Raw genomic sequence first — 23,703 nt, 5'->3', positions numbered from 1 at the left:
TAATGAAACTTAAAAGCTTTTGCACAGCAAAGGAAACCATAACAAGAAGAAAAGACAACCCTCAGAATGGGAGAAAATATTTGCAAATGAATCAATGAACAAAGGATTAATCTCCAAAATATATAAACAGCTGAAGCAGCTTGATATTAAAAAAACAAACAACCCAATCCAGAAATGGGCAGAAGACCTAAGTAGACATTTCTCCAAAGAAGACATACAGATGGCCAAGAAGCACATGAAAAGCTGCTCAACATCACTAGTTATTAGAGAAATGCAAATCAAAACTACAATGAGGAATCACCTCACACCAGTTCGAATGGGGATCATCAGAAAATCTACAAACAACAAATGCTGGAGAGGGTGTGGAGAAAAGGGAACCCTCCTGCACTGTTGGTGGGAATGTAAATTGATACAGCCACTATGGAGAACAGTATGGAGGTTCCTTAAAAAACTAAAAATAGAATTACCATATGACCCAACAATCCCACTACCGGGCATATACCCAGAGAAAACCGTAATTTAAAAAGACACATGCACCCCTATGTTCATTGCAGCACTATTTACAATAGCCAGGACATGGAAACAACCTAAATGCCCATCGACAGATGAATGGATAAAGAAGATGTGGTACATACATACAATGGAATATTACTCAGCCATAAAAAGGAATGAAATTGAGTCATTTGTAGAGACTTGGATGGATCTAGAGACTGTCATACAGAGTGAAGTAAGTCAAAAAGAGAAAAACAAGTATCGTATATTAACTCATGTATGTGGAACCTAGAAAAATGGTACAGATGAACTGGTTTGCAGGGCAGAAACTGAGACACAGATGTAGAGAAGAAACGTACGGACACCAAGCGGGGAAAGCCAGGGAGGGTGGGGGGATGAATTGGGAGATAGGGATTGACATGTATACACTGACGTGTATAAAATTGATGACTAATAAGAACCTGCTGTAGAAAAAAATAAATAAAATAAAATTAAAGAAAAAAAAGAAAACAATCAAGGGACTTCCCTGGTGGCTCAGTGGATAAGAATCCACTTGCTAATGCAAGGGACACGGGTTTGATCCCTGGTCCGTGAAGATCCCACATGCCATGGAGCAACTAAGCCCATGCGCCACAACTACTGAATCCCGCACACCTAGAGCCCGTGCTCCGCAACAAGAGAAGCCACTGCAAGGAGAAGCCGGTGCACTGCAAAAAAGAGTAGTCCCCGTTTGCCGCAACTAGAGAAAGCCCACGTGCAGCAATGAAGACCCAATGCAGCCAAAAATAAATAAAATTAATTTTTTTTTAAAGTTTAAAAAAAAATCACAAAATTTTTTTTTCGTTTACATCTAGGTACTGCCATATTCCAAACAGAGGCATGAATTCACATATACTTATAATACATACTTTAACAGATACCAACCTTCTCTTTTCAGAAAATAAAACAAAATCAAATTACTGGCAGAAAGGAAATAATTTTAAATAGCAAGCTATGGGATTTAGATGACTCAAAAAGTAATTCCCAGCAAATGTCTTTTCTATAAACACAAAACCTAAGTTGACATCATACTAAAAGTGTCACATAATCCATGGTATGGATCAAAATTATCATTTCAAATTTGCATTAGTTCATACATGTACAAAAATTATTTTAGGTAGAAGATATTTTTTAAACTATTTTTACAAACCTGTTTTGTTTTGAGTAACTTTAAAATTATTTTTTATTAACTTTTCCCAAGTAATTAGTATACACAGAACAATTTTCATCAAACTATGTTCTCTGCAACTGTAATAAAGTATGTACATAGGGTGCAACATTGTTTCTTTACCTCCAGTTTATTTCTTGAAGAAGTGGGTTTCCAGTGAGAGACAATTCATGGAGAGAAAAGCATGCATCAAACCACCTTAGGGCACTTGTAAGATCTATAGAAAATAAACAATAAAAATTATTATGAAAGTTATCACAGATAAAGAAAAATAATCATAAATCAATGACCATTTTATTTATGGGTTAGCTATTAAAGCAAGGCAACAAAAAATATTTATTTTGCAGAATATGATATGCTTTTAAAAGGAGAGCATATTACGAACATAGACTCTGCTGTCAAAATACATATTTCTACCATTTAGCCACTGTGTGAATTTATGCAAATCATACAACTGCTTGATGACTCAGGTTCATCTCTATCTCATAGGGTGAGGATTAAATGAGATAATGTATGTAAAGGGCTTAGGGCAGTTTGCCCCATATTGTAAATATAAAATCTAAAAAAGTAAAATCAAAAGTAATAGGATAGTAGTAAAATTGAACGTATGCCTAAACAGAATTATATTTATACTTTCAAAAGTAAAAATAGTAGGTCAATCTAGGATACATTAAGAGTAATTTATACCAGAATTACTCTCCCACAGAAAACAATCATAAAACTGAGCAATAAACATGAAGCACCTGTTTTTAAGCCTCACTCAGAGAAAAGGGAAACACACATGGTGAGCTGACAATCACAATGGTTTTCTGCCTAAATGCATTTTACCTTAGAGCAAGAAAAGTGGAAACCAAGCAAAGAGGCTGTTTTGCTGAGTGAGGAGGCAAAGTTTAGATGTGAAGCTGGAATTTATGGTGAAAAGTTCTGAGAAGAAGCTGTGTGTGCATATGTTGCGGGGAGGAAATTGGGGGAAGAAGTCTATGTGAGGATTTGCCACAGGTCCTTGGAGTGCTAGGAGTTACAGGCAGGGCAACACTCTGAAAAACCTAGCAGAGATAACCTGCTATCAGGCTAAGAGCCGAATGATGACATTATAGTTCATGCAGCAGTGAAAGACATTGGAATTTCAGCCCCGTCAGATGAGACTCAACTGAATAGCTCAGAGATTCAGCTAAAATCCAGAAAGACCATGCATTAGGAGTGAAGACAATGCCCTGGGGTAGAGGCATGCACTGAGAGTTGAAAACTAAAATGACTTGTCCTAGGAGGGAATGAAATTAAGGCTGACAGCAGCAAAATTATCCACCAATACTTTAACTGCCTGCCAGAATTATACTTAATACCCTTTAAAAGGAAGACAACAACAGCCAGACTGAGCAAACTGTACTACGAACAATGTTCAACATACAGTTATAAATTATTGGACATAAAAAGAAATAGGAAAATATGACTTATCATTAAGAGAAAATCAGTTAATAGGGACACATCCCAACATAGGCAAAATGTAAATCAATTTTTTGACAAAGACATCAAAGTCATTCAATGATGAAAATAGTTTGTTCAACAAATGTTGCTGGAACAGTTAACTAAATATCCATATTAAAAACTGAACTCATCCTCTACTTCAAACCTTTCATAAAAATTAATTTGAGGTGGATCACAGACCTAAAAGTAAAAACTTAAAGTACAAGACTTCTTACTTTCTTACAAGAAAGTAAGAAAGCATAGAAAATCATCTCAATCTGGAGGTAGAAAAATATTACAAAGGACACAGAGAGCAAAAACTATTAAAAATAATAAAGTTTCACCAAAGTTGAAAACTTCTGCTCATCTAAAGATATCGTTAACAAAATTAATAGGTAAAAGAGGGACTGGGAGAAACATCCACAAAACATGTCTGACAAAGAATTTCATCCAGAATATATAAAGAATTTATTCAAATCAATAAAAGGCAAATAACCAAATTTTTAAAATGGTAAGACACATGAATAGACACAAAAGAATATACAGAAATCATCAATAAATACATGCAAAGAGGTTCAATATCATTATCCATCAGGGAAATGCAAACTAAAACCATAATGAGATAACACAATGAAATACTAAAAACCCTGTAAGAATGGAGCGATTGGAACTCTTACACATCACTAGCGGGGAAATAAAATGTTACAACTATTTTGGAAAACAGTTTTACCAGTTTCTTAGAGAGTTAAACATGCACCTACTCTATTATCCAGTAATTACACTCTGAACATTTACCCAAGGGAACTGAAAACATATGTTTACAAAAATATTTGTACAAGAATTTCCATAGGAACTTTGTAATCATAGTAGCCTCAAACAGCAAACAATTAAAATATCAATAAACAGGATAATGGACAAAGTGTAATATATTTATACAAAGGACTACACTTCAGAAAAAAAAGACTACCTATACAAACAACTGAACAACTGATGTGGTGGAATGTCACATGAATGCCAAGCAAATATTATTTGATCTCATTAATACAAAGATGAACAACAGTCAAATTTAACCTATGGTGACAAATTTAGAACTGTGATTGTCTCTATGAGGGGACTGGCTGAAAATGGGGATGGGGAAATTTGGGGGGAGGGACTGTTTAACCAAATCAATTCATCATTCTTTAATTTAATAAACTTTGATGCACAGGCTCAGCGGCCATGGCTCAAGGGCCCAGCTGCTCCGCGGCACGTGGGATCCTCCCGGACCGGGGCACGAACCCGTGTCCCCTGCATCAGCAGGTGGACTCTCAACCACTGCGCCACCAGGGAAGCCCTAATTTAATAAACTTTTAATGGATGTCTGGTTAGGAGTCAACAACTTACACAAGTTTGTTTACTTATCTTCATTAGGCTATTCATTTCATAGGTAAAAGATATATGAATTTTAAATAAGAATATAATTCTGACATTTTCCCAGGTTTACCAGAAAGATATGGAAGTAATATGATTTTAAAAGTGGAGAGAAATTTTTAATTAAATTATTTCACCACACATTTGAAGGAGTTTAGAATACACGGCACCTCAGTACGCCATTCTGGCATTTTGACTATTTTGAGTTAAAGGCACTTAAAAAAGAGCAGATGCAAGGGCCCTCTGACCTTCCTTCTTTTTCTTCAAAGCAGGAGATTAAATTCCTATGTGAAAGATATTCGACCTATACCAGAAGCAAAGGGACATTCTTATCACATGGACAGGAAGTCCAGGCCAAGAGATATGTATACAAACAAACCTGTTAAACTAGCCTCTGTTTCCTAGTCACTTTTCCATCCAATTAACTACCGTAGCCCATGCCCCTCTGCCTCATCACATTTTCACAATTTACTACTCTTTGTCCAGCTCACTATGTAAGTTCAACTCTAATTGCTTCTTGGGGTCTTTATTTTCTTGTGAGAACTCCCATGTCCATGTAAAAAAAAAAAACAATTAAAACTTGTATTCTCTTTTTCTGTTTATCTGACTTAACATCAGTTTAATTCTCAGGCTTAGCCTGAGAAGGTAGAGGAAATTTTTCCTCCTCTACACCATTTTGTATAGATATGTTATTTATAAATGCCATTAACTCATTTACCCAAAACAACGCCTTACCATACTTGGAACAGAAATTCAAAAGCCTATTATTTAAAAAACAATTATATATTACTATAAACTTACCAGAAAGACAATTGTTGCTGATATCTAGTTTTTCCAAAGAGACAAAATGAAAAAGTGGTATGATTTTTGTCAAGCTGAAAACCAAAATGGAATTTATAAAAATTTTAAATTGGAATGTTCTTAATATTATTGATATAATTATATATTTATATGACAATTATATAATGTTATAAATTATAAATTTGGCAGAAATGTATAACTATATACAACTGCATTTTCACAATAGAATACAATAATATAATCTTTACTAACAGTACTTATTAAAATGCAGTAATTATAAGATTTTAAGTATTTATTCTATAATGAAAGATTTATATTTATTTCTAAAGAGAAGTTACCATGGAATTGCTAGTATCAATCATAATTATCATGAAGCTTAATGTGTACTTGGTATTTAAATAAAAATAAATGGGTTTTTTGTTGTTATAGTTCTGTTTTATCTTTGCATATGGCCAAATTTACACAGAATTCATATTTTCTATGTATGTTTTTTCTGGCTCAAACATTTAACAAACCATTAAGAGGTAAAAACATAAAAAATATGTATTTTTACTTTTTAACAATATAACTTTAATTAGAGTCACTAGTTTTGTTTCTAATTTTAAAAAGGTTTCGTTTACTAGATTAAAAGTATTATAAGTCCTGTAAGTGCAAAAGGTTACACTGGGGTTATTTTTAAATTGGAAATATTCATTTAAGGAACACATAATAGAAACTGTTTTCTATTGATAGAATAGACTTAAATTTGGCAGAAATATACTAATTTTTAAAATTAATACTCATAATTAAAACAAGCATGTTCAAATTCTAATAATAATAAACTTTTCTCCTACTTTTAAAAGTTTCTATCATTTTCTAAGATACAATTGTCATTAAGACCCCATAATCAAACAAGGAACATAAGTGATCCTGAAAATATTCACTGTATTGATAACAAAAGCTATGAAGGGAAAATTAATTTTAGTTTGATTTACATTTCCAACTAAGACAAGTTTACACTTACTTTGTTACATAATATCACATTACCCTAGCTATTTGGCAATAAAAATTAAGCTAGTTCATCTAAATCTTTAAACAAGATAAAAATTACTTTGTATAAAATATATTCTCATCACAAATACAAAACTAATCTGAACTTAATCCCCTCTATAAATGTTGAAGATCCATATATGTTCAAAATACACTTCCACTAAATGAGTATTTCTGGTACAAAAAAGAAAAAAAAGTATGCATTCGTTTCCACTTCTACTTTCTTGTTTTTTTTATATTGTCCCTCCAGTTTACCTGGCAGAGATTTTTACATCTTTATTTCTACCAACACCATGCCGTGGTAGGAAAAAAAAAAAGTACTATTATTCTAAGATCAGAAGCTTACAGGATAATACTGTGACTGGAAGCCTCATGGCACAAAGCCAACCCTTGTACTGACATTAACTCCTCTCTTGTATTATCCTGTTCTGCATTAGAATAGAGACAGAAGATGCTACTGATGATAAAATAGACTAAATAAGGAGTCTGGAAGACCTCTCTGATTGTAGCCAATCCTAAGTACAATATTACTATTTACACTACCTATACAGCACTGCTTCTTAAAAACAATTTCCAGGGGAAAAATCCAAGGTAATAAAAGAAAAAGTGATCAAATATTGGCCATTACATTTGCATATACAGTTCATAATTTGTACACACACTCTTTAATAAAAAATTTACTGAAATGTCACATGTACACTGAAAAAGAAACTTAAAACTTTGTCAAACCGTAATTAGTGCATTCAAGTCCTAATTTTGTGACATTTCCTATTCAGGCATTCTAGATCATTACTACAAGTAAGAAATTTAAGTTATTTAAGTGAAAATACAATGATAATAAATGTATTTATTAAAAGAAAATTCTTGTTTCTTTTTTACCGTTAGTATATTTCTAATGCTAAATCTTTACCCTCCTAAAAGGATTTTGAAAGATTAATAGATAATGAGTTTTTCCTCTTTTTTCAGACTATCTCATGTTTTTAACCAATAAGTTATATGGCAATATTTGGTAACATATAGGTTATATGAAGACATTAACTAAAAATAACCAATAAAGTTTTAGAATTAAAAATAAAAATTCCCTTTGCAAAAATAAAGTATTTCTTCAGGTGAAGAAATATTTGGTTTGACCACATATTTTTCATAATATCGACATTTTGGCTTTTCAGATAACCATGCTTTTAGAATCATGTTCCTTTTTGGAAATTTTAATCAAGAAAATTGGCTATTTATTCACCATTAGGATGGCAGAAACCTAATAGTAGAATTGTTTTTATTTTAACCTCTAGAACTTTTCCTTTTACTGACATTCTGTGTATATTTTTTCTAAGAAAATTCAAACCAGAAAGACAAAGGACATTAGTGAAAACCTAATACCATTTGACCTTGTCACATTAGCCCTGGGCATAAAAAAGATATAAATTTCAAAGACGACAAAAAGCAAAAGATTTGTACAATGAGCAGCCAATGGGTAATAGTTTCCACTTTCTGCTCCTACTTAGGGTCTCACTGGAAGTAGAAAGGCTTATGAAGCTGGAAAGTCTTCCAGTTAGAACTCCACTGAGAAAAACTTAAAACAGTCACATGTCCTAATGAAAATTTAAAACAGAAGTCAGGATGAAACACGTATTTCAAACAATATGTACTAAGTATCATTCTTTATATGTATTTCATTTGTTGGAAAAAAGCATATGGGCACATAATTTCTTCCTCGTGATGAACATATTTATTAAAAATTAAAAGAAAAACACATACAATTTAAAAGACATACCACACACAAATCCAAATATCACATTTACAAAATTCTCAGGTTTTCAAAATGTATTGACGTATATTTTCCTTTTGGGTAATCATTAAAATCCCATAAAATAGGTAAGGTAGGTGTTACCACCCTTTTTACAAGTGAAAAAACTGAGGATTAGGTAGTGAGAAAAGAGTTAATCAGTGTCAACTGACAGATAAGTTGTAGATTCAGAATTCAAACCCAGATCTGTTGACCCTGAGTTTTATCAAACCTAAAATAGTTCTTAAAAAGTCAATGCATGTGTAAAAGCTTAACATAAAATGGGTAATTTCTACAGTTAATGATATTAGCTTATGGTGAAAAATCCCAAGTTTGAAGATAATTTTTCACTACGATTTTAGGAAATAATTTCACTACTCTATATGTTCATTTCTATCAATCTCATCTCCCTGGTGTCCTCAGGACTTATTCTTTCATCCTCCTGGAAACGGTAGGAGGTTACTTGTGCAAAGAGCTTTGAGAGACCCATTAAAAATATCTTCAAATATAAGTGACAATATTATTAAAAATTCAAAATAGCATATATTATATAATAATTTCACCACTTTTTTATATAGCTAAGTTCAACAAATTGTTATTTTACATCTAAGAGTTTTTTGAGGGTCAGGACATATGGTACTCAGTTTTGTATCCCCTAAAATGGCAAACACCACCTCAATATCCAAATGTTATAAAGTTAAACAAACAAAATTATAGATATGGATTATTTGGTTTAAGTATCCCAGTTATTGTTATCAACTCTAAAATTTTTTTAATAGTCCAGTTTATTATAAAATTATAAAATTCCTGGTCATATCAGATTGATATGAGAAACAAGGCACATCATATTGATAGGGTAAAAATCTATCAGCTAGTGTTAATTTTAATTTTTAAAAGCAGAATATTTCTTTGATGACTTAAATTGTCCAAAGAAATAAAGGCATTATTTCTCAAATGATGTTCTTGATTTAAATATTTTCTAAATTCTTTAAAGATTATTATGCTTATCAATGTGGCTTGAGATCTAGTTCTATAAAATATACTAGATATGTCAATTACTGAGTGATTTACTTCATATGTCCAAAGCATAGCTGAGTATTTCTATTGAAATTGTATTTCTTACCTGAAAAATATTGTGAAAAGATCCAATAAGTTTGTGATGGCCCAAATTATTTAAATAGTAGTATCTGACAGTGCTGTTCCTGGTAAATATCCTTTTAAAGACAAATCAACTTTCATATTTTAGATGTGATTAAAATAATTTGAGGGAATTTTAAAATACAGATTCAGTTTTTGATCTGTCAAATAGTAGAATAGTTTAATAGGTGAAAGTTAAATCATTTAGGACATATATGCTCAAAGGACGAGCACTATTGTGACAGAGATTGAGAGAAAACTATGTTTGGGAGGGGACAGGTACGTATATATTAACATTGAGTTGTCTTGTTCACTTGTTTTGCAAGAATTGTATAACTCACAGAAGCAACTTCTTGTTAAAGATAGTTCCTTTCCCCTACTCCTTGTGCCTTTGATGAACAAATTAATCATATTAGGGTGAATAGGTCTCAATGAAATATTAAACAGAGGTAGACATACACATATTTTGCTCCTGTTTTGGTTTTAGACAGTTATTCTCTGCAAAGATCCAGATGTTTGGTGGTTTTAAGTGGATCTTCTGTGGCAGGTACCCATCTCGACTTAATGTTAAGGTATTTTTTTTTAAGTGTTACTTTATATCCTTAGGGAAATCAAATTTAAATCAATCTTAACAGTTACAAAAAGATATGCAAGTTGAGAGCAGATTAAAAATCTTTCTTCCAGGACTTAATAAGTACCATTTGAGAGAATGAGACGTCCTTCTGAATTAAATTAACTACCTCCTGTATTTTCCAAGAACTATATCTTTATAAATATAAACAAACCTGCCCTGAGAGATTTCCATAAGTACATTTTTGAGAAGAAACAAAATGAGTAAGATAAGTGACAATTAAAATTCTACTAAAATTTGAGGATATGTCAATACACTTTTTTTTAATTCTATGAAGTTATATTTATAATTTATGTCCAATTTATTGTAATGTACATTCCTTGAATTACTGGAAAAACCTAACAGCTTTTCTACTTATTATGAAGATCACACATTTATGTTAATCATTCACTGCATTTAAGCTTAATTAAGCAAATTATATTTTTACCTGTTTTGAGAGATACTCAGGATTTGTAGTAAAGGCAGCCAATATGAAGAAAATGTTTCCACACTTGAAATGCTGTTATCATCCAAGTGCAATTCTCTTAGAAGAACATGATTCTCCAAGGATGGAAGCTATATTTAAATTTGGGTTATTAGCTTATATTAAGCAAAATATTTTTGTCATTTAGCCAAATTTAAAACAATAAAACCTACCAAAACTAACAACAGACATATTCTGGTAAACAGCACATCATAAATCAAAGTATAATATTATGAGAATTTAGTATGAATAAAATTTCCAATAATGATTTTCATAGTTAGCATTTTTTTAATACTTTGTGACAAATTTTAATTAGAATTTCAGATAAACTTGGTCCCACTTACACACTGAATCATAACTGAAAAGTTATGATCTACTATATTTTAGTATTATAAAAAACTAATGTTAAATTAGATTTCTTATAAGGTATTGTAATTATGTTGAACATTTTTTAAATAGTGAAAAGTATATAATAGTTTAAACTGGAAATCAAATACAGCTGATAAGTAAAAAGAATAAAAGTTAAAACTGCTTTTAAAATGTATGATTGATATTTCTAGCAAAAGAAAAATGCTGTGTTAATCACAGAAATCAATTAATTCAAAGCAATTACCTCACTTAGATAATTTCCCTGTAACTTCAGTATTTGGAGCAATCCACAGTTTTCAATGCCCTCAACTTCAGTAAGATGATTATGTGAGCAATCCAGGTATATAATGGTAGGCGTATCACAAAGACCTTTTGTACTAATTAACTGATTATGGTCCAAAATTAGTTGCTGAAGATTTTTCAACGATTCTAAGCCACCTGGAAGAAAAAAATTTCCATGATCACTTTATCATACATTCTTCCAGACTCTAGAGTTTCAATTTTTTTCTAAATAACTGCATCTTTTTATTTCCAATATTCCTAATTATAAGACTTAGCCCAAGTTCCTGGTGAAAAATGTGTAAGTGTAAAATGTATTATTATTTAAACTTGTGCCTAAGAGACGTATTTTTGAATGACTTAATTATATATCACTTCAAAATTGAACAAAATACTAGAAGTCATACATTGGGCATTGAATGTTTTATTTTCAATTGACAATGGAACAAGGGAGAGGGAGGAATCATTGAAAAAATAACAGTTTTCAATTCAATTCCAAGGTCTTTGAATTTTCAATGCTTGGTTCAGGTTGTTGCAGAATGTAACTACAGAATGTAATTGCAGAATGCAATTTTTCTACCATAGAAATATCTACCTTAGATTCACAAATGAAGTAGGTGCAACTGTATTAAAACCAATAAAATATTAGTATATTCTTCTGGTATTATAAGATTGTCACAAGTGGCCTCCTTTTTACTCAGATAAACTTAAAATCAATATGATTCCAATCTAAAAACTATCAGAGGAGTCTTAGACTATAGCTCAGTGGCCATAAAAAAAAACCTGATAAGGCTGTTTAAATAAGTCATCATAGTTAGCACTGGAAAGAGATGCTGAGGAAGTCTGTAAAAATTTCATGGAAGATATTAAACATCTAGAAAATTTTATTTAGATTGAATATTGGACTACATATGTTCTCTGTAGTTACTACCCTGTGTAATATTAGGTTACACGCTGAAGTGCTGAAGAAAGGTAAAGGATTTGGCACACAAGCTAAAAATAAAAGGAAATAGCACATAAAGCAGAACAATTGGGAGAGGAAAAGGCAGATGAGATTCTGTGATGATGGGAGTTTTACAATTTTACAAAGGCATTTTACCATTATCAAAGGCATTTTTATTTACACTAAATTATATACGGTCAACAGTGTGAGCCAGAGTGGGCAAAGGAGTATGAAGAGGCCACTGCTTGACAAGTAGTGAAGCAGCCGAAGACTTTTGCTACAGGCATCCACGGAGTAAACAGGATGAAAGCCACAGCGCAGTGGAAGTGAAGACAGTGAGTGTAGACTACTTGTTAGATATTTGACAATGGAGAGAAGATCCTCCAAAGTCCTTAAAATGGAAACCCTATCTCTGAACTCATCCTCTGCTACTGTCCCCTTCTCTTGGTTCATTCTAACATGCTGACCTCCTGGCTGTTCCCTCGAACATGCCACACGTGTTTCCACCTTAGGGCTGCCTACATATGTAAGAAACAACTATCAGTGTGTGACATGTTAGGCTAGGAAGAATTAAATAAAGCTTATCAGCTAACTTCAGATATTAAGACACCATGATTCTCAATCAATATACAGAGAAGTTACACTTATCTATTCAACAACCCATCAGAGATTCCAATCTAGCGAAATTATCATGATTTCAAGCCTCAGATACTAAGGAATCTTTGACTGAGCATTTCTACTTCTAGGAATCCATTATATACTAACACACACACATACACACAACTATGAAGTAATATATAGAGAAATTCCTTGCCATATTATTGAAACAAAGAAATGGAGAAAAGTTAAATGTCTATCAGTAGCGAATAGTTAAATAAATTATGGAGTATCTATCATATGAATACGTATAATCTTCACTATGAAGTAGTCTGACATAGAAGTATGCCCATGATGTACTACTGTATGCAAAACCTAAGGTGCATACATAGGCTTTTAGCTATTGAATATACCTGACTTTCAATCTACACATCTATTAATTGTATTGCGTAGAACAAGGTCTGGATTGATTTGTAAGCAAGTGTGAACAGTGGTTACTACTGCAAAATAAGAAAGAGAATGGGGTAAGCAGAGAGAGAAAGTTTCACTGCTTACATTGTATACTTCTCTATTTTTAAAATTTTAAAATGAGAATGCACTTCTTGTATAATATTTTTTAAAACAATATATTTGAAAAAAATCACAGCAAGTACTGAATAGAACTGTTATTCTGTATTTATTCCTGACCACCACCATCACCAAATGGTTATTGAACTGAAGAAAAATGAGAAAACCTGATGCTGTCATCCATCAGAAGGGTTTGTTAGATAGCCAAAGTGTGGGAACACTGTACATAGACAGGGGAGCATACCTCTTAGATTTTAAGATCAAAGGTTTAAAGGAAAAAGTGAGATGGAAAGTAGATCTTTCAGCCTCACTGAGCCTTGATATGATGGCAGTCCTGTTTGACAGCTTCATTGCAACCTCAAGAGAGACCCTGAGCCAGAACCACCAACTAAGGCAATTCCAGATACCTGATCCACAGAAAATAGGAGGTAATAAATGTCTGTGGTTTTAAATCGCTAAATTTGGGGGTACTCTGCTTCACCAAAGTATATAACTAATATAGTAAGGATCCTATTCTGAAGAAAACATGAGAAAGAAGAAAATATGTTTTGAAAATGTTTTGGGCTAGGGAAGAATATTTACAGAAATTTAATGTAACAAGAATTCAAAGATACTAAAATAACAGATGTAGGTAAACAAATGGACCAAAATAACACCATGACAGAACTAATAAATAATTTAGAAAAAATGTTGTACAGGACAGAGGGCTAAAGAGTGAGTTGCTCACGAGAAGAGATAATCACGCTGAGAACAAAATGTGAAGCAGCAGAAGATAAAGCAGCAAGATTACATTAATTAAATAAAAATAGACATAACAGATAAAGTCAATCAAAATATGGATCATCCATGATTGAAAAACAGAACCAAGCCAAAAAAGTTTTCGAATATATAAAAAACAAAAATTTTCAGAAATGAAGAAATAACAATCTATAGTTTGAAAAGGACATTATATTCCACGAAAAAACTTATGTGGTTTTATTGACAATAAGACGTCTTGCTAAATTTATTAATCAAGGACAAAGAAAATGTTATTCAGGTATCTGGGCAGAAACCAGTCTTGGGGGAGTAAAATCAAGTTAGCCTCTAGTTTAACCACTGCAACACACAATATCAAAATGCAACGAAGCAATGTCCATGAAATACCAAGTGAAAATGTGACCTAAAAATAGAATGCACAGCTATATTTTCATTCAAATATGAAGGCAACTGACAGATACTCTTGAATGTGAAAGAATTCAGGGAATATAGCATCCACTAGTCCTTCTTTTTTTTTTTTTTTTTTTTTTGTGGTATGCGGGCCTCCCTCTGCCGTGGCCTCTCCCACTGCGGAGCCCAGGCTCCGGACGCGCAGGCTCAGCGGCCATGGCTCACGGGCCCAGCCGCTCCGCGGCACGTGGGATCCTCCCAGACCGGGGCGCGAACCCGGTTCCCCTGCATCGGCAGGCGGACGCGCAACCACTGCGCCACCAGGGAAGCCCCCACTAGTCCTTCTTTGAAAAATAAGATGTAAAAAGAGTTAATGAACTATGTAATCCAGACAAGCAGAAGATGAAAGAAGCAGTTTGTCATAAAAAAGACTGGTATTGACCCATTTTCATACAGATCTAATGCTGCTAGAGGAGATAAGATAGAGTCATAAATCCTGATCTGATGTCATAAATCCTGATGTGAAAAACAAAAATTGTGAAGGGAAAAGAAGATTGGAAAAAGTGTAAATATCCTAATTTATTCTATTTTCTTATAGAGTAGTATTGACTAAAATAGATTAATCAAAGCACATCTTTTTATAAATCACTGAACAACAAAAGTATTATAACTGACAAAATTATTAGGGGGAGATGGAATTGTAAATGAGATAATTTTATCATTTGTAGCATGAGGAAGCTAATAGATAGTCTAAAATTTTGCAATCAAAACATTTTCATATAATTTCCTGCTCTATTGCTTAGCAATGTTTTCATGAGCTTTTAAATATGTCCCATCTTAGTAAGTTGTAGGAAAATTTGCTGAAAATGAATGTTTCCAACCAGCAGTTCACGTGTGTATGATTTTTGATCACCGTAAGATTAATCTATAATACCTTAATATATTTCAACAATTGATTACTTTATAAATCACTGTACTTTTAAAAAATTCAAGTTGATATTCTATTTCAGTAGTGATAAAGTTTTGACTGCATCATCTCAAAAGAAGTACTAACAAGTTAGTTGTTACTTTACTATTAGAATATGAAATATATGCCTAGAGCACATCTCTTTATGTATACTCTAATAATTACAGGTATTACTAAGCTTTGTCTCATGTTTAATTAAACTTTACTGAACTAATTATCTAAACCTTCTTTAACTAAACTGTACCCTACGTACATTTACTTATATAGAAAAAGTAGGTATCATTGTCTGAATTGTTACAGATCATGTTCATTCAAGTGATTTCTTATTTTGATCACATTTTTTCATAAATATGCCTCCTCCATAAAGGAGGACATTTTGTTTACCATTTTATATTTGTTATTCCTCAAAGAGTTTTGAATTTCTATTCAGGTGTTAGCTATGCTTATTAGAGTTTTATTTTCTTAATAGTTATATGTGACAATTTTTTCTAATTTCCTGAAATAATAGGCATGAAGTATCTTCTCTGTTAACACATGTAAAGCATTTATAGTTTCCACATTTCTACAAGAAATATGAAAATCTGTTTTTTGCAAAAATAGCTTTACTTGTAATATAAAACTCAACTTGTTCTACAAGTCCTAAGACTGTGTTGTGTCCTCATAGAAACAGAAAAAGGATATAGACAGAATCTCTGCTCAAGTATCATTTACTTGATAAATTCAACTAGAATATTTTTTAAAATTATGACATGTACAATTATTCACAATTTATTAAGTGAATAAAGTTAATTACAAAACAATATTACAGTAGTGATTTTTTTTTTTTTTTTTCGGTAGGCGGGCCTCTCACTGTTGTGGCCTCTCCCGTTGCGGAGCACAGGTTCCGGACGCACAGGCTCAGCGGCCATGGCTCACGGGCCCAGCCGCTCCGCGGCATGTGGGATCTTCCTGGACCGGGGCACGAACCTGTGTCCCCTACATCAGCAGGCGGACTCTCAACCACTGCGCCACCAGGAAGGCCCTACAGTCGTAATTTTTGTGTGTGTGTGCGATTTTTAAAATGGATAGAAAACAATCGGGAAAGCTCACCAATACTGGCTATATCTGGATGGTGGGAATATGACTTATTATTTTATCACTTCACATCATAATTTATAGACAATAAGCGTATATTATTGTGTAGATTAGATTAAAAGTTACTTAGAAAAAAATACAAAATTCCATTTCCAGAAATTTCTGCTCAGATACTGTGATCTTTACCCCTGAAAATAACTAAAAACAGTAATTACATTTTTTAAATGTTTCCAAATGAGCTGTTAAGAAAGCAAAGAATTCTTAGTCCAAAATCTAAATAGATATGGTAGGCAAAGAGAAGCAAGCAGAACAGTAAAGCCAGTTTTCAGTGCGAGAAAACTTGTTAAAGCTGGTGAATATGAAGAGCAATTTCTATAGCCTCACAGTTTAAGGAAACAAAACTTAAAATTCACCAATAGGAGGCAAGTATGACAGGCAATTCCAAGTAAACCTGGACCCCAATCAGCTATACCCAACTGAAGACAGGAAATTAAACTACCTATCTCAAATCTCAGTAAGAGGGGAAAAAAATCCTCCTTTAAAATAATAAATACAAGCTGACTTTCCCATAGGTTTACGACTCAAATTCATTCTCATGGTGATCAGAAAACTTCCACCAAAAATGTAGCACAAATGATTCTAGATTGTTTGTGTCCTTCGGCATCTGAAAAAACTCTAAAGAACAAACTTTAATCTCATAACTAGGAATAATCACAAAGCTTAAATTCCAAGGGAAATAAACAGGTGACGAAAAAAAAAATCACATGAAAAACACAAAGAAATAAGATGCCGTAAGTAAGAGTTAGCAGAAATAACAAATCCCAGCAAAACCAGACCCATATGAAAATCAGAATTAATTCAAATTAAAAACTCAATGACCAGGATTAACAGCAAGTCAGAATTTGTCACTGGAGTATAGGTATATAGAAAGTAACTAGAGGCAGCAAAAAAAAGACAGAAAGACAGAATATAGGAAACACGGAGGCAAGAGTCAGAAAATCTAATATATGTGTAGCGTTTCAACAAATTGAGGAAGAAAAAAACTTTTTGAAGAGATAATGGCTAACAGATAAAATTTAAAAGTGAAAATCACATATTCAATAATTGCATCAGACCCTAAGAGGATGAATTAAAAAGAAATCCATGCCTAGACACATCAGAATAAAAATTCATAACAGGAATAACAAGAAAAAAAATACTTGAAAAGACATAGAAAATACCCTCAAAGTTTCTGAAATTTAACAGACAGCTGACTTCTTAAAGCAATAGTGAAAGTAAAAAAGTAACGGAATGATATTTATGAATTACTGAAAGAAAATAAACTTCAATTTAGAAAAATACACCCAGTTAAATTATGATTTAACAATGAATGTTAAGTAAGCACATTTACAGAAAAATTATCTTCCACAAACTAGTTCTTTTACTAGAGGAAATTTTAAAGGATCTATATCAGGAAGAAGGAAAGTGATCCAAGATCTTAAATGAAAAAAGAGTAACAGGCATCAAAGCAATAAATATGGGCAAATATGATCAAACTTTGACTCTATAAAATAACCATAATATATAGCTTGAAGAGTTAAATAAAAATACATTTAAAATTCTGAAAAACAAACACATATGTAAGGAAATTTGAGGTAAAGATACCAATTAACTTGAGATAAATTGAGTATATTTTATAATTTCTATGGTGACTACTAAATAAAGTATATAACTATCAAAAGATTGAGACAAAAGAGGAAATGAGGGGAAAAATACCAAATAAGTCAAAAGAAGACAAGAGAAGGGGAAAATAGAAAATGTAGCAAAGGCTTTCTGTTTACAGTAACGACGGACTAGGTAATGAGAAAACAAATATAAACATAGCTGCTGAAGGCATTTAAGAACTAAAATGGTATTATAGAATAAGAGGATTAAGGTCCAGAAGAAATGAGGTGAACACATTATTCAGGATATCTATTAATTCTGAGAAAGGAAAGCTTGCAGCATCAGGGGGTGAAAATTTGGGCTCCAGAGCTCTCCTCAGCAAAAGAGGCCTAACAAATCCCTACCTTACTTTTGGTTGGACCTCCGTGTGCTACACATTAATCCAAATATGGAATAGCTCCCAGGGTACTGAAGCCAAGCTTTAAATAATATCAATAGCAAAACATGGATTTAGCTGCACAGAGATCACTAATGCTCGTAGTTTTAAACAATAAAGACCTCTGGAGGAAAATAATAACATCATAGCCTCAAATTGATTCTATAGTTTTGTTTTTCTTAGTATTTTCTGACTGTAAAATGACAAAAAACTAAGCAAGGAAATAACATCATGTGAACAAAAATCAAGAGAACAGATAATAGAAACTATCCACAGGGTATCCAGATAATGAAGTTACCAGACACAGAAATTAACAAAACTTGGTTGAACATATTAAAAAAATAAAATTGGAAACTTACATATTAGATACCATAAAAATGTGAATTGAATGCTAAATAAAAGAAGCAAATAAAAGTTCTAAACTTGAAAATCTACAACTACAAACAAGACTTTCATGAATGGATTGGACATTATATTAGACACAGCTGAAGGGAGAATTAGTGAACCATAATTTGAGTCACAAGAAAACATCCAAAATGACGCATAGAGATGCAAAAGAAATGTAAGAGAATTATAAAAGCATAAGGGGATTGTAGAATATAGAGGGAATATATATCTGGATCTAGATCTATAGGTGAGTAGGTAGCTCAGAATTTTTCAACACTGAATAAAGATGCCAAGCCACTGATTTAAGAGGCACAATGAATTCAAGCAGCATGAATACTAAGGTAACCACAGTAGAAACATCAGAGTAAACTGATGAAAACAATGCCCCCCCACCAAAAAAATCTTAAAAGGGGAAAAAGAAATTTTCTTCCAAGGATCAACAATTAGGTTGTTGCACATCACCCTAGGCAAGGAAAGCTATAATAAAATAAAATCCATTCACAACGCAGAAAATGCATGCCAAATGGTAAGTATATATCTCAAAATACATAAACAGAGATGTGTGTGTGTGTGTGTATGCATATTCTTCAGGTGAAAGGAATATCACAGATGAAAGGTAGAATAAAGATCAATGGGAAGGTTTAAAAAATGGATCAATCCAAATGATATTGACTTTATAAAATAATAATGTCTTAAGGCATTTGAAGCACACATATAGATACATATATACATATGCAGAGTTAAAATACTCAACAACAATAGCACATTAAGTTGGGAGGGAGTAAATAAAGTTTAAGTTTTCTAAGACCCTAGAATTGCTTTGGAAAAGAGAGGAAAGTGCTACTGTTGGTGGGAATGTAAATTGATATAGCCACTATGGAGAACAGTATGGAGGTTCCTTAAAAAACTAAAATTAGAACTACCATATGACCCAGCAATCCCACTCCTGGGCATATACCCTGAGAAAACCATAATTCACAAAGAGCCATGTACCACAATGTTCATTGCAGCACTAGTTACAATAGCCAGACATGGAAGCAACTTAAGTATCCATCGACAGATGAATGGATAAAGAAGATGTGGCACATATATACAATGGAATATTACTCAGCCATAAAAAGAAATGAAATTGAGTTATTTGTAGTGAGGTGGATGGACCTAGAGTCTGTCATACAGAGTGAAGTCAGTCAGAAAAAGAAAAACAAATACCATATGCTAACACATATGCATGGAATCTAAGAAAAATGGTTCTGATGAACCTAGGGGCAGGATGGGAATAAAGACGCAGGAGTAGAGAATGGACTTGAGGACACGAGGAGGGGGAAGGGTAAGCTGGGATGAAGTGAGAGAGTAGTGCTGACATATATACACTACCAAATGTAAAATAGCGAGCTAGTGGGAAGCAGCTGCATAGCACAGGGAGATCAGCTTGGTGGTTTGTGACCACTTAGAGGGGTGGGATAGGGAGGGTGGGAGGGAGACACAAGTGGGAGGGGATACAGGGATATATATACATATAGCTGATTCACTTTGTTATACAGCAGAAACTAACACAACATTGTAAAGCAATTATACTCCAATAAAGATGTTAAAAAAAAAAAGAAAACAGAGAGGAAAGTGCTAAATAAACTTAGATTTGGTAAATAAAGAAGGCATGATGTAATATCTATAGTAAACCAAAAGGATAGTAAAATAATATAAAAATGGTAATATGATAGGAAAGAAAAATGGAATAACTTAAAATCTCAACCAAAGCAAAAGAAGGCAAGAAAAGAGAAGAAAAAAAAAAAGAACAAGAACAAATAGAATCAAATAGTAAGAGAGTAATTTTAAACTCAAATATATCAATAATTGAACTTTATTGATCACACTTAATTATTAGGGACTAAAGGTTACAAATCAAAGCTTGAATTTGTCAGGCAGCCTAGATAAAACAAGAACAAAAACAACAAATGTTTATGTTACATTACAAAAATTCCAAAAATAGAACTTGTAGAAATATTGTAAGTAAAAGGACAGAAAAAGATGTATTATGTAAACATTAAAACTGTAATTCTCAAAGTGTGGGCCAGTGTCCCCATCCTGAGATACCTTTAAAGGTTCCATGGAGTCAAAACTACTTTCATAATAATTCTAAGAGGTTATTTGCCTTTTCCACTCCCATTTGCTCAAGAGTGTAGGGTGGAGTTATCCAGAGAACTACATGAGGTGTGATATTGTAGTAAATTGAACGCAGAAGGAAATACAGAAATCCAGCTGTCTTGTGTTAAGCTAGACATTAAAGAGATTTGCAAATATGTGTAACAATGACCCTTTTCTCACAGTATCTTTTTGTTTAAAAAATACAGTTATTACTCTAAAACTGTTATGAATGCAAAGGCTTTATTATCTTAAACTTTGAATAAATACAAAAATTTTCTCTGTTTTTTCCTAATGCAGTAAATATTGATAGATATAACCCACATAAATGAAAGCTGTCTGAAGGAGGTCTGCAATAATTTTTAAGAGTGTTAGAAAGGTCCTGAGTCCAAAAAAAACCTGGTTTGATTATGTCAGACACAGAAGACTAAGGCAGAAAACTTTTAATACAGTTGAAAAGGGACATTTAAAAATGATAAAATTGGTCAATTTAACAGAAACATATAACAGTTATAAATTTGTGTGCACCACATATCATGGCCTCAAAAATATTTAAATCAAAAAAATAAATTAAAAAAAGCTATGAGAATGAAGATCTACAATCTACAAACACCATGGGAGTCATGTATATAACTTTTTCTCCAGGACTCTGCTAACATGACAAGTGCTCCACTTAATCAACAGGCAGTATTTCATAATCAATAATGAATAGGCTCTGAGGCAGGCAGTCCTGAATTTCAGTAACACATGCCTATTTGAAAACTAGCTATATGACTATAAGCAAGTTACTTAACTACTCTCATCCTTTGTTCCTTTTTTGTGGAGTGGGGGTGATTTCACATTATTGGGAGGATTAAAAATAATATTTTAAAGTAGCATTTACAACACTTTCACATGTTGGGTACTAAAAATGATAGTTATTGTTTCCTAACAATTATCCTCAATAAAAACAAGGAGTTAAAAAACTGTAACTGAAAAAAAACAAAACAAAACAAAACAAAAACCTGTAACTGTGGTGACCAAATAAGGCTTCAAAGAGATACGTTTGAGCTAAACCTTGAAGAAGGAATAGGATATTAATACATACTCAGAAAAGTCTATACACAACTGATTAAACAGCAATTTGATCCAGTCAGTGCATTGGATCAAAAGGAGGAATCTAGGTGGGAAGGAAGTTAGAATAAATTGCCGCCCTTCTTCTTCTAATCTTAGAAATTCTTCGCTGTCAAATAAAGGATGAGAACTGAGCAAAACAGACTTACAGCAAGACTTACGTTAGAACATCATTACTTCCTCAACATCTCTAAGAAAATAATTCTCTCCCTGTAAAAATTTCTGTTATTTCTTCTACTACCCATCTACAACAAAGCAAATAATAACCACAAAAATATTCAAGAGTCTCTTTCAAAGGGCTTAAATATAATAAATATAAAGGATTGCTTAAATATTCTTGAGTTTACTGCTTCAATATATTCTTTATTAGCCCTTTAAAAGTTTCCTAGGTCCCACAAAATAAAATTGAAGCCAACTATGTTTATCCCTCAAAAGGCCATTGCCCATGGCAAAATTAGCATTTGGCTATACTTGCTACAAATATCTATTTCAAAGAATTCTTCCCACAGAAATGAGCCAATGGTCTAATAAAACATTCCTGCCACAGGGGAAAAAAACTCTCCTGTAAGGAACAGCAATACTAAAGATGTTGAATTAGGCTGGAGGTTTTCACTAAAAAAAGTGTTTGGTAAAGGTCTACCTCCTTTAGCTGCTCAATGATTGCTATGTTTGACAGTTACGTACAAATATGCTGAGTTACATTTGAGATTTTCAATTTCAATGCAAAAGTCCTTCAGGATCATATAGGTTGTACGGAAAAAAGAATACAGAAACAGGAATCAGGAAATGTGGATTCTAGCCCCACCTCTGCCAGGAGTTAGACGAAAACTATGTGGGTCTGTTTTTCTATCTGTAAACTAAGAAGCCTAGACTGGCAGATCTGAAAAATCCCTTTTAGCTTTGTTCTAGGCATTGTGTTGCATTTCAAAACTAAAGAGTAAGCTAGCACCATCTAGTGGAATCCAAAGAATTCAATAAGTATATAATGAAAAACATTTCTACAAGCAAAATATCTACAGCTTTATCTTATTTTACTTCATTATTTTTTCTAATGTTCCAATGACAACATTTGGCAGCAAGAATTAATCCAGGCACATTTCCCCTATGAGCCACGACATAGTAATCAAGCCTATGTGAAAATGTTGAATTATTCAATATCTTTCATACTTGGAATACTAGTTTCACTTTTCCAGGAAGCAGTATTATCTGAAAATAAAGCAGCAGAAAAAAAATCTCCTAGTATCTCTAACTATTTACAATAATATTTTCTAGGGCTGTATTACCTGAAATTTATAAATTAATGATTTATAAATTGCTGGCATTAAAGACATTAACATCATACTTATTTTCATTTTTACCCAATAGTCAATAAAGGACACATGGCAATTTACTCTTTTTCTCTTTCTCTCTATATCAATACCTATCAGTAGGATAATCTCAGTGAAAGTCAGGACAGTCATTTATTTTGTTTATTGCTGCATCCTCAGCAATATTCCAGTGCTGTGTTCTAGTGCCTGGAAAAGTGCTTCCACATAGTAGATGCTCAATAAATTGGCTCATTAATAAATTTATTAAGGAATAAACCTTAAAATCATTATATATTTTTCAGCATAAAGACTTTGTAA

General features: G+C 32.7%; 1 protein-coding gene across 1 annotated transcript in view; it reads right to left on the bottom strand.

Moving 5' to 3' along the window:
* Positions 1-23,703, bottom strand: part of LRRIQ1 (leucine rich repeats and IQ motif containing 1) — a 291,039-nt gene that overhangs the window by 134,824 nt on the left and 132,512 nt on the right. Inside the window, exons 11-14 of the mRNA XM_055085241.1 lie at positions 11,031-11,224; positions 10,382-10,509; positions 5,375-5,448; positions 1,823-1,916 (exon numbers count right to left, since the gene is read on the bottom strand). Of these exons, the coding sequence (XP_054941216.1) occupies positions 1,823-1,916; positions 5,375-5,448; positions 10,382-10,509; positions 11,031-11,224 (490 nt within the window). The remainder of the gene's footprint in view (positions 1-1,822; positions 1,917-5,374; positions 5,449-10,381; positions 10,510-11,030; positions 11,225-23,703) is intronic.

This window comes from Physeter macrocephalus, chromosome 6 (genome assembly GCF_002837175.3).
Source record: "Physeter macrocephalus isolate SW-GA chromosome 6, ASM283717v5, whole genome shotgun sequence".
Taxonomy (NCBI): domain Eukaryota; kingdom Metazoa; phylum Chordata; class Mammalia; order Artiodactyla; family Physeteridae; genus Physeter; species Physeter macrocephalus.
Note: the sequence above shows the minus strand (reverse complement) of the source record. Positions and strands in the feature narration are given on the sequence as shown.